The sequence below is a fragment of the Condylura cristata genome, unplaced genomic scaffold (genome assembly GCF_000260355.1).
Source record: "Condylura cristata isolate star-nosed mole 26May11 unplaced genomic scaffold, ConCri1.0 scaffold00003, whole genome shotgun sequence".
In the NCBI taxonomy this organism is placed as follows: Eukaryota; Metazoa; Chordata; class Mammalia; order Eulipotyphla; family Talpidae; genus Condylura; species Condylura cristata.
Window position 1 is genome coordinate 6,146,211 of NW_004567104.1, and position 14,366 is coordinate 6,160,576.

A 14,366-nucleotide genomic window follows, 5' to 3' on the forward strand; every position below is an offset into this window, starting at 1 on the left:
CCCACTCTGTCTCTGGTGAAGCCTCTCACCGCCCCTGAGCCTCTGGCCTGTACCCCAGTTCTGTATGCACAAATAAATCTTTAAAAAAAAAAGAAATTAATATTTCCTATTTCAGAGTCATTATACTGTACATATTTAAACATTTAAGCAAGACTAGGATATAGAAAATCTTGTACTATCTAAATATAGGTCTTTGAATAGAGCACTTTTTATGTGCTAATGTTAGTTTCGTCTGTAAATTCTGCTTTCATTGTTTTGTCAGTCTCATCTCACTGTGAAAATGGTTAAATAAACTGATTTTCCCACTTTGGGAATATTAATTAGGCAACTATTAAAATACTTATAATAGGAATTGCTTATTATAAATGAAATTATTAAAATTCATAAGAGATATATTACACTTATACCTATAGGAAACGGGACATAATAAACTCAAGAGGTTAATAGACCATTTTTTTAAATACAGAAATATGAGCTGCTTACCACCAAGAGTGGTTTTAATTTCCATTGCATCAAAACTGACTGATGTCAACAGTGAAAATAAAATATCCACTATATTTGAGATAATGCTATGTCTTTTAGGAATGTATTTTTTGTCACTTAAAAGCAAAATCATAGTTTTCATTTGTCAAATAATGGTATCTTATTTTGAAATTTTAAAAATAATTCTGAATATTTCCAAAAGGTCTAAAGCTAACTAATTTAAACCAGGAGTTCCTGAACACAGTGCCATCACCTCACTCCTAGAGTGCTTCAGAATCTGTTTTAGGCTCCAGCCCCCTTCCACATCCAACACTGGGCATAATTATAATTATAGGACAGTCAGGATCTTTGTCCTCCCCTGAGAACTTCTGCTGCATAACTGTGTTTCTATGTGTATTTTAGAGTACAGCATTTAAAAAAATGTGAAAATTACCTGTTTAAAATACATGGGCAACAACTTTTTGATTAATAACTATTTTTAAAAGATGACAAAACTTGATTTTCTTTTTATGTGTTTGTCCTTCAGAATTTGAACCTGTCATTTCAGGATTTGGGGGACCCTTATCAAGTTGAAAATTTTAAAAGAATTCTTAGAAGACTAATTCGAGTCAAAACCCTCTGGTTAGTGGATAATTCACTGGTGGATTTAAGTGCCATAAGATTACCAAGGTATCTGTTCCTGAATGTGTCCATTTACTAAGTTAAAGCTAAATCCTGGCTATTTGGATAATATTCTGTACACATATTGTGAACAGTTTCAAAAGCTGATGCTTACTACTAAGTGATGCCTGGGTAAGGCAAGAAGAAATCTTTGTATATCAAAATGTCACAATTAAGAAAAAAAAAGTTTATTTTTCCCAACTTAATTTTATAATTGATTTTTAAGGATTAAGTTGTAATCATGGAATCATATTGGCAAAATAATTTGTATGTCCCTTGTGTTGTTAACTAGAAAGATTTTTCAGGTAGTTGACAAGAGTCTTGGTGTCCAGGTCACATTTTAATGAAGGGGTAGGGATTGGAAATCTGATGTGACAGAAACAAACTGTAATATATGTATACATATAGTTATGTATATATACATAAATACACACACACACACACACACACACACACCATGAGGTCTTTGGTCTTCCCCAAATTGCTGCTATTAAAGATGTTGTGTGCTTGCTCAGGATTGTATGAGAACCTGTTTTGTAGAGAGTTGCCATCTGCTTCTCAGGCATAGCAGGCATGAGGAGTGACCTTTGGTAATTTTTAGAGGGGTAAACTGTGTCTTCAGGAGAAAATTAGGAGATGAAGGAAGTCAAGCAGCCACAGGAAGGAAGGGTTAATCTTAGAACTCAGAGCCTGGACTGAGACAGCACAACAAAGGAGATTGTCACTGCACAGGAGAGGGAGACTGTCGGGCACACAGCAGACGTCTCATGACATGCAATGTACCCAGATAGTCCCACCATCATTGTTTTACAAACTCCTTAGAAACTTTCAACAGATTTGGGTAGGAGCTGAATTTACTTATGTTTCTTAATTTTTAATTTAAGTCTATTTCAAAAAATTTTAATTGAAGTAACTATTAATTTATAATTTTATATAAAATTTAAGTGTTCATTATATGTCACTGTCTACTTACACTACCTTATATTTATGTGTTCACCACTAAAAGTCTAATCCCATCCAGCCCTATAAAATTGATCCCTTTTACCTGATTTACTTACCCATCTTCCACTTTCCCTGCTGATAACTACTATTGTTTTGTAGCCCAAAGGCATAATTTTTGTTTTATTTAGTTCATTCATGTCTTTTTTTACATACATATCAGTAGGACAAAGTTTATTAATCAAATAGTACATTCTATTATATTTATATAAAATACCTACTTATGGGCCCTCCCTGGTGGCGCAGCGGCTTAAAGCACAGCACTAAGAAGCTAAAGCCACTTCGGCATGAGTTCGATTCCCGCCTGCCCCAGAGGAGATCCACATGGCGCGGCAGACCTCTTCTGACCTGCCGGCTGCTCCCCTCAGCAGTGTACTTCGTCGATCTGCCTGCTCTGCTCCCTGCTCTGTCTTTGGTGAATCCTCTCACCCTCCGCATCTCTGGCCTGTACCCCAGTTCTGTATGAATAAATAAAATCTTAAAAAAAAAAAAAACCTACTTATATTACTACTCTATATTTCCAAAAATTATTTAAATATTTTTATAATTATTTTCCTAAACCACATTAAAATAGATATACAGCCAAATTTCATTTAAAATGTACATATTGCACATTTTAGAAATATTGAACAAGATCATTATCTGAGAGTATCTAAATGTGACTTCATATTAATCAACTTCTAAATCTTTGCCACTGCATGGAAAAGAGAAAGAAGGCTTTGAAGATACTGCCACTGTAAGACCCACCGCATGGCACAGCCATGGCGAGGCCCATGTTGTCTTCCACATCCCTGTCGGCACAAGCCCTTGGGCCAGGTGGTCTTGGCACTGTTTGCCAAAGACAGCAGAAAACTTTTGTGCCATGACCAATGGGGAGAAAGGTATTGGCTATAAAGGCTCCACTGGCCACAGAATCATTCCAGGATCTGTGTGCCAAGGTGGTGACCGCACGCCACAATGGCACTGGAAGCAAATCCCTCTATGGAGAGAAGATTTGATGATGAGAATTTCATCTTGAGCATACAGGCCCTGGAATCTTATCAACAGCAGATGCTGGACCCAACACATGTGGCTCCCAGTTTTTCACCTGCACTGCCAAGGTGGGCTGCTTGGCGGAAGCACATGGTCTTTGGCAAGATGAAGGAGGGTGTACGTGCTGTGGAAGCCATGAGGGCTTTGGGTGTGGGGATGGCCAGGACCGCAAGAAGAGCACCAGTGCTGATTGGACAAAGCTCATAATTTTGACTTATTTATCCTAACCCCAGATATTACTTCTGAAGTGCAGGAGCGTGTCCCTTCATCCCCATCTGCTTGAAAAATCCTATAACCTTTATGGTGTCCCTACAGTTATTTGAGTTCCATATTTTCCCTATCACTTTCCAAGTCTAGTAGCTGGATGACAGAGGTCAGTTTATGACTGTGAAATAAGCAATAAATTTAAAAAAAAAGGAAGGAAGGAAGGAAAGATTAACGCTGCTGTCACTAAGAGATGCTAGTTTCAGTATTCTCTAGTTGTGTTCTTTTGGCCTTTCTTTCTTTAGAAGTGGGATATGCAATGTAAAATTATACAATTGCTATTCAAACTTCACAACTGTCAAATCAATGCATCAAGGGAGAAAAAAATTCTGGTGCATGTATATTCATAACCTCCTTCCCTTCAAGCCCAGGGGAAAACCACACTTGGTTTGCTCCTCTGCTTCCCTAACATCATTTTACTGACTTAGGCAGTGGTGCAAGTGATGGGGTGTGTCTGAAAACCTGAGCATTGGATGACTATCCATTGAAACAGGAGAGAATGACTGACAGATGAGGAAAGGATAGATTTCAGATAATGGAGAGGGAAGAGTGACAGGAACTGTTTGGGCTTGGTTTTCATTAGAAATTGTTACAGCACTAACATGCTCCAACAGAGTATGCGTAACCTGGAAAAGAATCAAACTCAAAAGTCATTGAAAGGATGATTAGCAGTTTGTAAAATATCCATATGGAGAGGAGTTGGAAGGAAACAAGAACAATGAAAATGATAGATGTGAAAAATTATAATGAAATCTGGATGGATTCAAACTGGCCTTATTTTTCTGATATAGCAATCTTTCTGTGTAACATCACCTTGATGTTAACAATTAGTATTTTTCATGTGTCCTTGCAAAGTCTGAGACCCATAAATAATTAGCCCTGTCTTTCCTTAGCATATTAAATGCCAACATATAGGAAGGTTTTTTTTTTTTTTTCCTTAAAGCAAAGTGTCAGTGATAAATTTTGAATCTTTTATTTTATATTTGCAAAGTCTCACATAATTTTCATTTTAAGGCAACAAAATATTGTGAAGCATTATCTGTAGGAAAATTTATTCAGTCAGGAGGAGAAGCAGCTGCACAAATTGTACACATTCAATATATTCATTCCTCAGCCTGCTCACTGACTGAGTGGTCAGTGAAAATGGAAAATAGAGAATAAACCACTTACTATGATGTTTTGGCAGTCAAACCCAAATGCCACCCAAGAAGAACAGAAAAAGACTTAGAGGAAATTGGCCTTGAAGTACCTCCAAATGAATGACAGAAGCTTAAATAGATTTCTCAAGCTTATGAAATGATCTCTTATGGAAAGAAAAAGGATTTTTATGACAGAGGAGAATGAGCCATTAACAAAGGTAGCACAGGTAGTGGGCTTGGTTCCCTGCAGAAAGAAAGGAGTGGTAAAGATGTCATGCATCCATTGTCAGCAAATTTAGATTCATATGATAATGCAGTAAGAAAACTAGCTCTGTGGGAAAATGTGGTTTGTGACAAATGTGAAGGCTGGAATTGTAAAAAAGAAGCAGTAAAGTGCTGTCCCAATTAGCAAGGTACTAGAATGCAAATAAGAGTTCTTCAAATAGGACCTGGAATGATGTAGCAAATTCAGTCTCTGTGCATGGAATGCCAAGGTGAAGGGGCACTAGATCAATCCTAAAGATAAATGTAAAAGCTGCAATGGACGGAAGGCAGTTTAAAAGACAAGATTCTAGAAGTTCATACTGACAGAAGCATGACAAGGCGACAGCATTCCAGGTAAAGGAGACCAAGAACCAGGACTGAAGCCAGGAAAGCTTACCATTGTAGAACAGGAGGACCATGTTGATTTGCATGTGAGGAGACTTTGTATGTGTGTGGACATACAGCTGGTTGAAGCACTGTGACTTTTTGACAGCCAAACCCTGGTAATTATCGCTCATCCAGGTCAGATTGACAAACATGGAGATAACATGTGTGTGTCTAAGGAAGACATGTTCATTACCATACCATGAGAAAAGGTCATCTAATCATTGAAATTAAAAGAAACTTTCCTGAAAATGGCTTTCATTCTGAAAAATTCACTACCAGAAAAACCTAAAAGAAAGCAGTAGAAGAGGCAGTTGAAATGAGGTAGAACTGGTTGACTCTAATCCAACTCAGGAAAGAGGCGCTGTTACTGTAGAGAAGCTTATGAGGATGACGAACATCATCCTGAATTGGGCTTGGGCCTGGGAGTCAGACCCCAAAAGTTATGTTAAGAGAGTATATGCTCATAGGTCCAGGTGTGTGCACCAGTTGAAGAGTAACAGCTGCCACACCAAATGTGAGAGCAAGTATGTGTGGATTTATTAAAGTAAGAGAAAGAACTCCTGACAACAGGAGGGGGTCAACGGGAGGATGCCCATTTTCTCTAGTCCTGTCTATGACTACATACTGTCAGACTGCCCGTTGCCCAGTGTGCCAGCTACTGATTAAGTACTAGGAGGTCGGGGATATTTGTGGTGGTGGTGGCTTTTCTGTTCCCTAATTATCCTGTACCTGAATGTTCCTCTAGATGGTGGCTAGCACAACAACATTTCAGCAACATTTCTGTTTTCCTGGGAGCTGTTTTGTTCCTTCTGGTCCTCTATTGTTTAAAATCACTGTTTAGTGTCTCAGCCTTTCCTGTTCCCCAAGTTCCCATGGTCTCAGCTCCTCTCAATTCCTTGGCCCTTTCTGCTCCCCTTCTTAACCTCAGAAACCTCAGGATGTTTGTTGATGTCCATTGGTTTATGAAAGTGTTTGGACCTTTAGGCTGCTCCGTGTCCATGCTATTTTAAGTAACATGGCTATGGCCATTGTGCACCATATGAACTTTTGCACCAAGAATTTTGTATTCATTGGCTATATGTCAGAGAATGGGATTACTGGGCCATACATTCTTACCATTTTGAGTTTTTAAAAGACAATCCAGATGACATTACATAATGGTTGTGCCTGTTTACATTCCAATAAATAGTGTAGGTTTCCTTTTTCTCTACATCCTTATCAGTAGTTATTGGAGATCTTTCAATATGTGTTATTCTTATGGGCAGTAGACAAGCAAACTCATTGTGGTTTTAACCTCCATCTTCTTTCCTGGAAGGGGGGAGGGACCTTTTTCATCTTGTGCCTTTTAGCTATCCTTTGTCAAAATGGTTATTTAGATCTGCTGCCCATTTATTAATTGGGTTGTTGCTAATTTTATTGTGAAATTTTACAAATATTGGGCCCTCCCTGGTGGAGTAGTGTGCTAAAGCGCAGCACTAAGAAGCTAAAGCACTTCAGCATGAGTTTGATCCTCGCCCTGGAGGTGACCCACGTACCATAGCAGACCTCTCCTGTCCCACCCTCTGCTCCCTTCAGGAGTGTACTTCTTCAGTCGGCTTGTTCTGCTCTGCACTGTCTCTGGCAAATCCTCTCACTGCCCCTGTACCTCTGGCCTGTACCCCAGTTCTGTATACATATATAAATAAATCTTTAAAAACTTTTACAAGTACTTAATATATATCCTGGATATTAATTCCTTATCAGTTGCATGTGGTGTAGACATTTTCCATAAAATACAGTATCTTTTTAATCATCTTATAGAAGCTTCTTTTATAGAAACTTTTTTAACTTTAGCTAATTCCAATGGTTTATTTTTGTCTTTAGTTCCCATGCCATATGTCTCAAGTCACCAAAACTAATCTTATCACAGATACCATGGATCATAATGACAATGTTCTTTTTGTGTTTTAGTGTTGTAGGTCTTAAATCAAAGACTTTGATCCATCTGGTGTTTATTGTTTTGTATGAGGTTACTGAATAATCAAATGATCAATTTCATTCTTTCATTTGTAGCTTTCCAGTTTTCTCAGCACCATTTATTTAGGAGACTTTTCTTTCCTCACTTCATGGTTGTAGCTGTTTTACCATAGATTGAGTGCTGGTGTTTTGTTAATTTTATCTTGGACTTTATACTCGATTTCATTGATTCATGTACCTATTTTTGTGCCGATATCATGTTGTTTTTAGTATTGTTGCTTTAACATGTGTAGTCAGGTAACTTGAGACCTCCCTCCACTTCTCTCCTTTTTTCTCAGGGTTACTTTTGCTCCTATTTCGTGGTATAATATAAATTTCAGTATTTTTTCAATTAAAAGATAGCTTGCATTAAACTTAAATATCAATTATGCTGAATTTAATTTTGATTATATTGATTCTCCCATCCATGAGCATTAGATAAGCTTCCATCTCTTTCAGTCACTATTCTTTTAGTAACATGTGTTTCTATTTGTATACGTTTTTACTTCAGTTTGATTCTTGGAGAAGTAATTATAAATGGAGTTATGTTCTTAATTTCTTTTGTTTCTCATTATTTTTATATAAAAAGGCTATGAATTTTTGTATGCTGATTTTGTAAACTGCCACTTTGCTCTTTTCATTAATTGGGATTTCCCTTTAGGATTTCCTATGTATAATACATCATTTGTAAATAAACATAGATTCACTTCTGATTTGGATTCTCTTTATTTCCAGTGTTTGTTTGTTTTAAGCAAAATATTTAATATTTAACTAAACGGAAGTGGTGACAGTGGGCATCCTTGTCTTGTTCCAAATCTAAAGTTTAAAGTTTTTTTAGTTTTTCATCATCAATTAGTATATTTACTTCTGAAATGTGACATATTACATTTCAAAAGTATACACTATATACTATATTACATTGAGGTGGTTTGTTCTCTTCCCATCTGGTTTAGAATGATAAATCTTGTTTTTAGTCATAATTCCAAATATTGAATTTTATAGGCTACATCAATTGATCTTTTTTTTCATTTGTTCCATAAATATCGTTAGAACTATTTCTTGAACTCTTCTGTCATGTTCTATAACTTTTGTTTCCTTGAAGCTCCTGTCAGGTATTTTTTCCATCTGACTTCATTGTGTATTTTTGTGGTCTCTTCATTTTTATTTTTTTGGGTGTGTGGGTTTTTAATAAGGATATATTTCAAAATGTGGCCTTTGCACCTGTTGAAATAATCTGAGACATGGTTCTGGGGAGAAGGAGGAGGTATGAAAGGTAATTGGGGCCATAGGGTAACAAAGATCAACTCCAGTCAATTCAGGAATTCCAACTTCATGACTGTGGGTGCCGAGTTGTGTGGCAGGGTTCCTCCCTCTCCTCTAGGTTAGTATCTAGGTCTTAATGTTTCTTACAGCCTCATGTCCACTTCTACTCTAAGTGGTTTTTAAGCACTAGATATAGTACTGGGGATGGATTGATATGTGGTCACAGGTCAAAAGAGGTTTGCTTTATTTCCATCACTGAATCATATCCTCCTATTGCTCCTATTATTTACAAGTGCTTGAGCTTTAGTTTGTTCATGTGCTCCTTTTATTTTTGTTTTTGCGTGGGTGAGTGGGGGTCATGGCAGGTGTTAGACTCCCTCAGTCTCAGCCTGGGGTTTGGGCAGTAGCCTCGTCAATGTGGAGACCAAAGTGCTATAACCCACATCTCACTGACAATTCAGACACCAACGGCTCTATACTGCGAGCATCAGGTTCAATCCAGTAGTCCTCATTCTGCACCTCCACTCTGCAGTTCTCCAACAGTGCATGCTCTGTCCTGAGTGCCAACTCACATGCGCCCTAAACCCATGCAGTCTTGAGCCTTAGGAGTGCGTGGCCTTGGCATTTACATTATTCAACAGGTACGGGGTGCTGGGTTTTGCACCAGCAATTCTAGGTTAAACTGCCTATTATAAACAGTTCACTTAAAGTTTTTCCTAGACCTTTCAGTCAGACTATTATTCCTATTTCATTCAGACTATTACTCCTAAAGTGTGCTTTGTCTCTTTTTTCCCCTTAGGATTTTTAATTTTTTTTTGACATTTAGTTGTATTTAGAGGATATGAGTCCAGTATCTTCACCCTGCTGCCACTTTTATGGACTCCTCATATTACAGTATTTTTGTATGAATTTTTACATTGCTGATATAATAAGCAATCATTCACTCTTATTCAGGATGTATTATTTTTTATTTTGAATAATTATTTTGTACATTTTCATCTTGGCTGTAACCCCCATGGACTTCCCACCATCACTTCACCCATGTGCCATCACCCCATCACCATAGTCCTGTGTGCTCTTCCCAGTTTTGATGCTGTTCCCCTTTCTTCCCCTATAGAATGTCTCTGGCTCATAGTTGTTGTTTGTTTTTACTTCAATTACTATATTGAAGTAAATATAGTAATTTTCTTTTCTTTTTTTTTTTTTTTGGCTGATTCTTTACACTCCTGCTATGAGTGAAACCATCAGGTATTTTCCTTTTTATTTTTGGCTTATTTCAGTAAGCATGATCCCTTTCAGCTTCATCTATATTGCTGCAAAAGGCATGGGTTTATGTGTATATGTACCACATCTTTTGAATCTAGTCATCTATTTATGGGCATTTGGGTTGATTTCACATCTTCCCGATTGTAAATAGAACAGCAATAAACATAGAGGTGCAGGTGTCCATTTGAATCAATGTTTTTGTGTCCTTTGGGTAGATATCTAGAAGTAGGATTGCTGGGTTAGATGGAAATTCCATTTTTAGAAGTTTGAGAAACTTCCACACAGCTTTCCATAGTGGTTGTACCAGTTTGCATTCCCACCAGCAGTGTAGGAGAGTTCCTTTTATTCTCCACAACCTCACCAACACTTATTGTTGCTAGCTTTTTAATATGTGATATTCTCACTGGTGTGAGGTGGTATCTCACCATGGATCAAATAATATACTAAGTTCTGAGTGTATACACAGGAAAAGTAAACAGAGTCCTGTGCTTAGTAAGCTTACAGTCTCATAAATCACCAATTTTTGTTGTATTTTCATATAGAGATTTCTCTTTTTTAACAAATGGATTTGTAGCAAACATAATTGTCATTCTTTTGAGAATTTATAGTCTAGATGAGGCAAACTTGACATGTTTATATTTTATATCTAGCTGCAGAATTTTAATTATGAACAAAAACCACCTTACATCTTTCAAGCAATTGCCAAAGATACCTCAGATACAGCATTTGTCCTTGGCTGAAAACCACATTGAGACATTGACTGGGCTCTCCAGTTTACACTGTACTCCATTGGAATCCCTTGTGCTCAAAAGGAACCCTTGTGAGTTTCATCAAAATTACCGTAAAAGGTAAGGCCCTGAATGTACTAAGTCATCTTTTATACTTTGAATACTATTTAGTTTTTTTTTTATAGTTATTCCCATTTACTTAAATTTCACTCAGCAAACATTTATCATGCCACTACGTGTTGAGTATTCATGCTTTTAAGTGCCTCTTTGGTGTCCTAGGGTTTAAATTCCAGCACTGTCACCACTATGGCCTGAGTTTGATCCCCGACCAGGGAGCTGACCCACATATGGCATAACAAACCTCTCCTGTCTCAACTACTGCTCCTTTCAGTAATGAATGTCAGTCAGTCCACCTGTTCTGTTCCCCACTCTGTCTCTGGTGAATCCTCTTACCCACCCCAAACACTTCTGGCCTATGCCCCAATTCTTTCACATAAAACACACACACACACACACTTTATGTTCTTAATCTCCTCTAAGGAACTGATTTTTTTTTGCCATTTTATAGAGATTTAATATTTTTTAATTTAATTTATAACTGCTGTATAAATCTTAGGCACCTATTTTATTTAATATTTTTATTAATGAAACTTTGTTATTTTCTTACATTGCTGTTCACTTTTGTATAATATTAGATTTGCCATATTCCCCACAAATATCCTACCACCACAGGTATAGTCCCCACAAATGTCCTACCACCACAACATCCATGATCTCTCACCCTTGTAGGCCTCTAATTTAATATGATTTCATTTGACTGAATGTTTCATTAAAATTTTTTATTAGATAGAGGGAAACCATCTATAACAGTAGAAGCTTTAGAGCTGGCTATAGATTTGTGAGCAATATAAAACACAAATAGAGGACCCTTGTTCAAAAAGCAGGAAATGAGCACCTCTATACCTACTAATATTGAGGTGTTCTCTTCCTTCCACTGTCTGTCATTCTTGCCCAACTTGCATGGTGTTTTTAATTTGCTGGTAAATGTCATTATAACCAATGAAATACTTGTAAGTGTGAATAAAATAATAATAAATGGGTAAGATAATAATGTTCAGATATATACCCTCAAAAGATGGAGAAACATAAACACACACACACAAAGTGATTAATATTAAAGTATAAGTAATGGTCCCTTCAGGGGAAACAGGAGAATTAAATTAAGATGGCATATACAGTAGAGCTTCTGAAGTGGCTAGAAAAGCTGAATTTATTGATCTGAGGTGTAGTTACAAGTTAAAAATATTTTATGATTTTTAAAATTTATTTTTGGATACAAGAGCTGGGGTGTAGACTAGAGGTGCAGCAGGGCAGGAGGGAAGGGGGGTTCAGCAGATTCACCAGAGACAGAGTGGGGAGCAAAATTGACTAAAATATGCTGCTGAGGGGAGCAGCTGGTGAGACAGGAGCAGCTTCTGTGCCGTGTGGATCACCTATTACACTGGGGATCTGGGGATTGAACTTCGCTAAAGCAACTGTGGCTAGCTTCAAACTGCTGCACTTTAAACTGTTGGGCCACCGTGAGGGGCCCTGAAAGGGCTTTAACATATGGCAAAAATAAACTACTTTTATTCCATTATCAATATTGGACACATTCATAGAGATATTAATGGTACATGAGCAGCCCTGGTGTATGCAAAAATATTGGCACCTATTTATCTCCATAAACTGTTCACAATTGTCCGTGTATTTATGGGAAATAAAATAATTAAAAAAAAAAAGGTTACTGAGTTCTAAAAACCTATCAGCTGTCATATAAGCACAAGTTATCTCAAATCTCAGTTTTAATATGCCATATAAATCATTATATCATTTGTGGTTTCCATTCCTGTTCTCTGATTATTGCCCTTTCATCTACAAAGTAACTCTTCATAGAAGTCCTCTCACATATGACCATTTCTGTTTTCTGGTAACATTTTCTATTCCAGATAGTTCTGTTATGAGTGTTCAACTAATGATGTACAATGAAACATTGTTAAAATAAAAATTTTAATGTGTTGTTACCACATAAATCTTTCTGAAGCTGTCTCTCCCCCAAGACTAGTCTAAAAGTAAGGTTTCATGTTTGGTTATAATAAAATTTCAAATTATTTTTATGTTACTGAAAATAAGCACCACAGCTGCTTAATATTAAACTAATATTTAACCATAATATTGTTTTGAAGCTTAAAATTATGTTTTCCTGCAGTTAAAAGAGGTTCATCTTGAAGTTTAAACATAGTTCATAAAAATTCACCTTGCCATAAAGATAATTTATCAATATTATATTTCATTTTTGTTAATTTATAAGTGAGATTTTTATATAATATTTTGGTCCAAACTAGCCTCCCTCAAAAAATGCCTTCAAACAATAGTATTAAGATGGTTTGAAATATTGTATGCCTGAGGACACACTATATATATATTCAAAATTCATGATGTGGAGATGAGAGATATAGTGAGGTTCTTCTATTTTTGTAGTGTAAACTCTGCTGGGTTAAGTTCAAGGTGGATTAAATGGCAATCAAGTTATACTAAACCAGGTCATATTTAGTTATTAATACAAAGTTCTTTAAACAGAATGATGTGATCCTATTAAAGTATGACCCCTTCCTGAAAGAGGAAGTGGCTGGGTAAATTAGAAAATGCTTTTCAAAAGTGTTCTCAGTCAATAAGATATAACCCAGTACAATGTTATATCTCAACCATTCTCTTACATCTTTTGACCAGAATTTTTTCTTAACTATCATTGAAAAAATGATTGCTGTATTTTCTCCTTTTTAAAACTTTCTCATATATCATATCACTCTATCATGGCAAGTTTTGCAAAAATCACTCATTCATTTTAGAGTTTTATAAAAATTAGATTTAAATTTTCTCATAAAAACAGATTGTTATTTAGCCCCTTCTCTTACCAACACTTATATACCCTGAGTTATGTATTCTCTCTCTGAGGATATAAGATAGAGCAGTGTCACCAAATCAATGAACATAAACAGTATTTTATTAAAACCATAGCAAAGATAAACTGAATAGTGAAACTGTCTTGAAATAATAGGCAAACTCCATTCATAAAAATAATAAGTAAATTAAAATGCTTTTTTCTAAATGTAATTTCCTTTCTTTCTTTCTTTCTTCTTTTTTTTTTTTAATATTTGCTTCAGAGTATTTTCCTGTTTACCAAATTTAAAAATGCTTGATGGAGTCCTGAAGCTACCAGAAGATTCTTCACCAACTCAAACCAGTATTTTTTCAAAAATATGTAGTGTATCATGATACAAAATTTAAATGGGAAAAAATAATTAGAGAGTTGGGATACTATACAAAGGCAGGATTTCAAGTAAGGGAGAAACATAGAAAGTGCTAAAGACTAATCTGTCACTAAGATGAAAATATGTCCTAATGATTGGTAGAAAATATTTACACGTCATTCATTTGGCAAGTGATTATTAATATTCAAGATCAACAAAGAACTCATAGAATTCAACACCAAGAAGTAAAAAATTAAAAATAGGCAGAAATGTTAAATAGATAATTCTCTGTGATACTGTACATCTAAAGATGTGTGAATTTAGATCCCGAAATCATATATAGTGTTGTAAGCCAATGTTACCTTAATAAATATGAAACAATTAAAAGAAAATATAAACAAAATAAATTTAATAAAGCCCAAATATCTATTAAGCATACCAGCTAACTTGAATAAAAAAAACAACAAAACACATTTTGACATTGTCAAGAGTATTGATAACACCTTGTGAAATTTTGTGAAAATGTACTACATTGGAGAACCTTAATTATGATTAAGTTAAAGATTTTCTTGTTAAATCATAAAAAGTTTACTTGG

The 14,366-nt window shown here is 35.9% G+C and overlaps 1 protein-coding gene across 1 annotated transcript in view; it reads left to right on the plus strand.

Moving 5' to 3' along the window:
• The window catches only part of LOC105854121, a 34,358-nt gene extending 23,754 nt beyond the window's left edge, over positions 1–10,604 (plus strand). Inside the window, exons 5-6 of the mRNA XM_012730193.1 lie at positions 1,010–1,152; positions 10,403–10,604. Coding sequence (XP_012585647.1) covers positions 1,010–1,152; positions 10,403–10,604 — 345 coding nt within the window. The remainder of the gene's footprint in view (positions 1–1,009; positions 1,153–10,402) is intronic.
• The last annotated feature ends 3,762 nt before the right edge of the window (positions 10,605–14,366 follow it).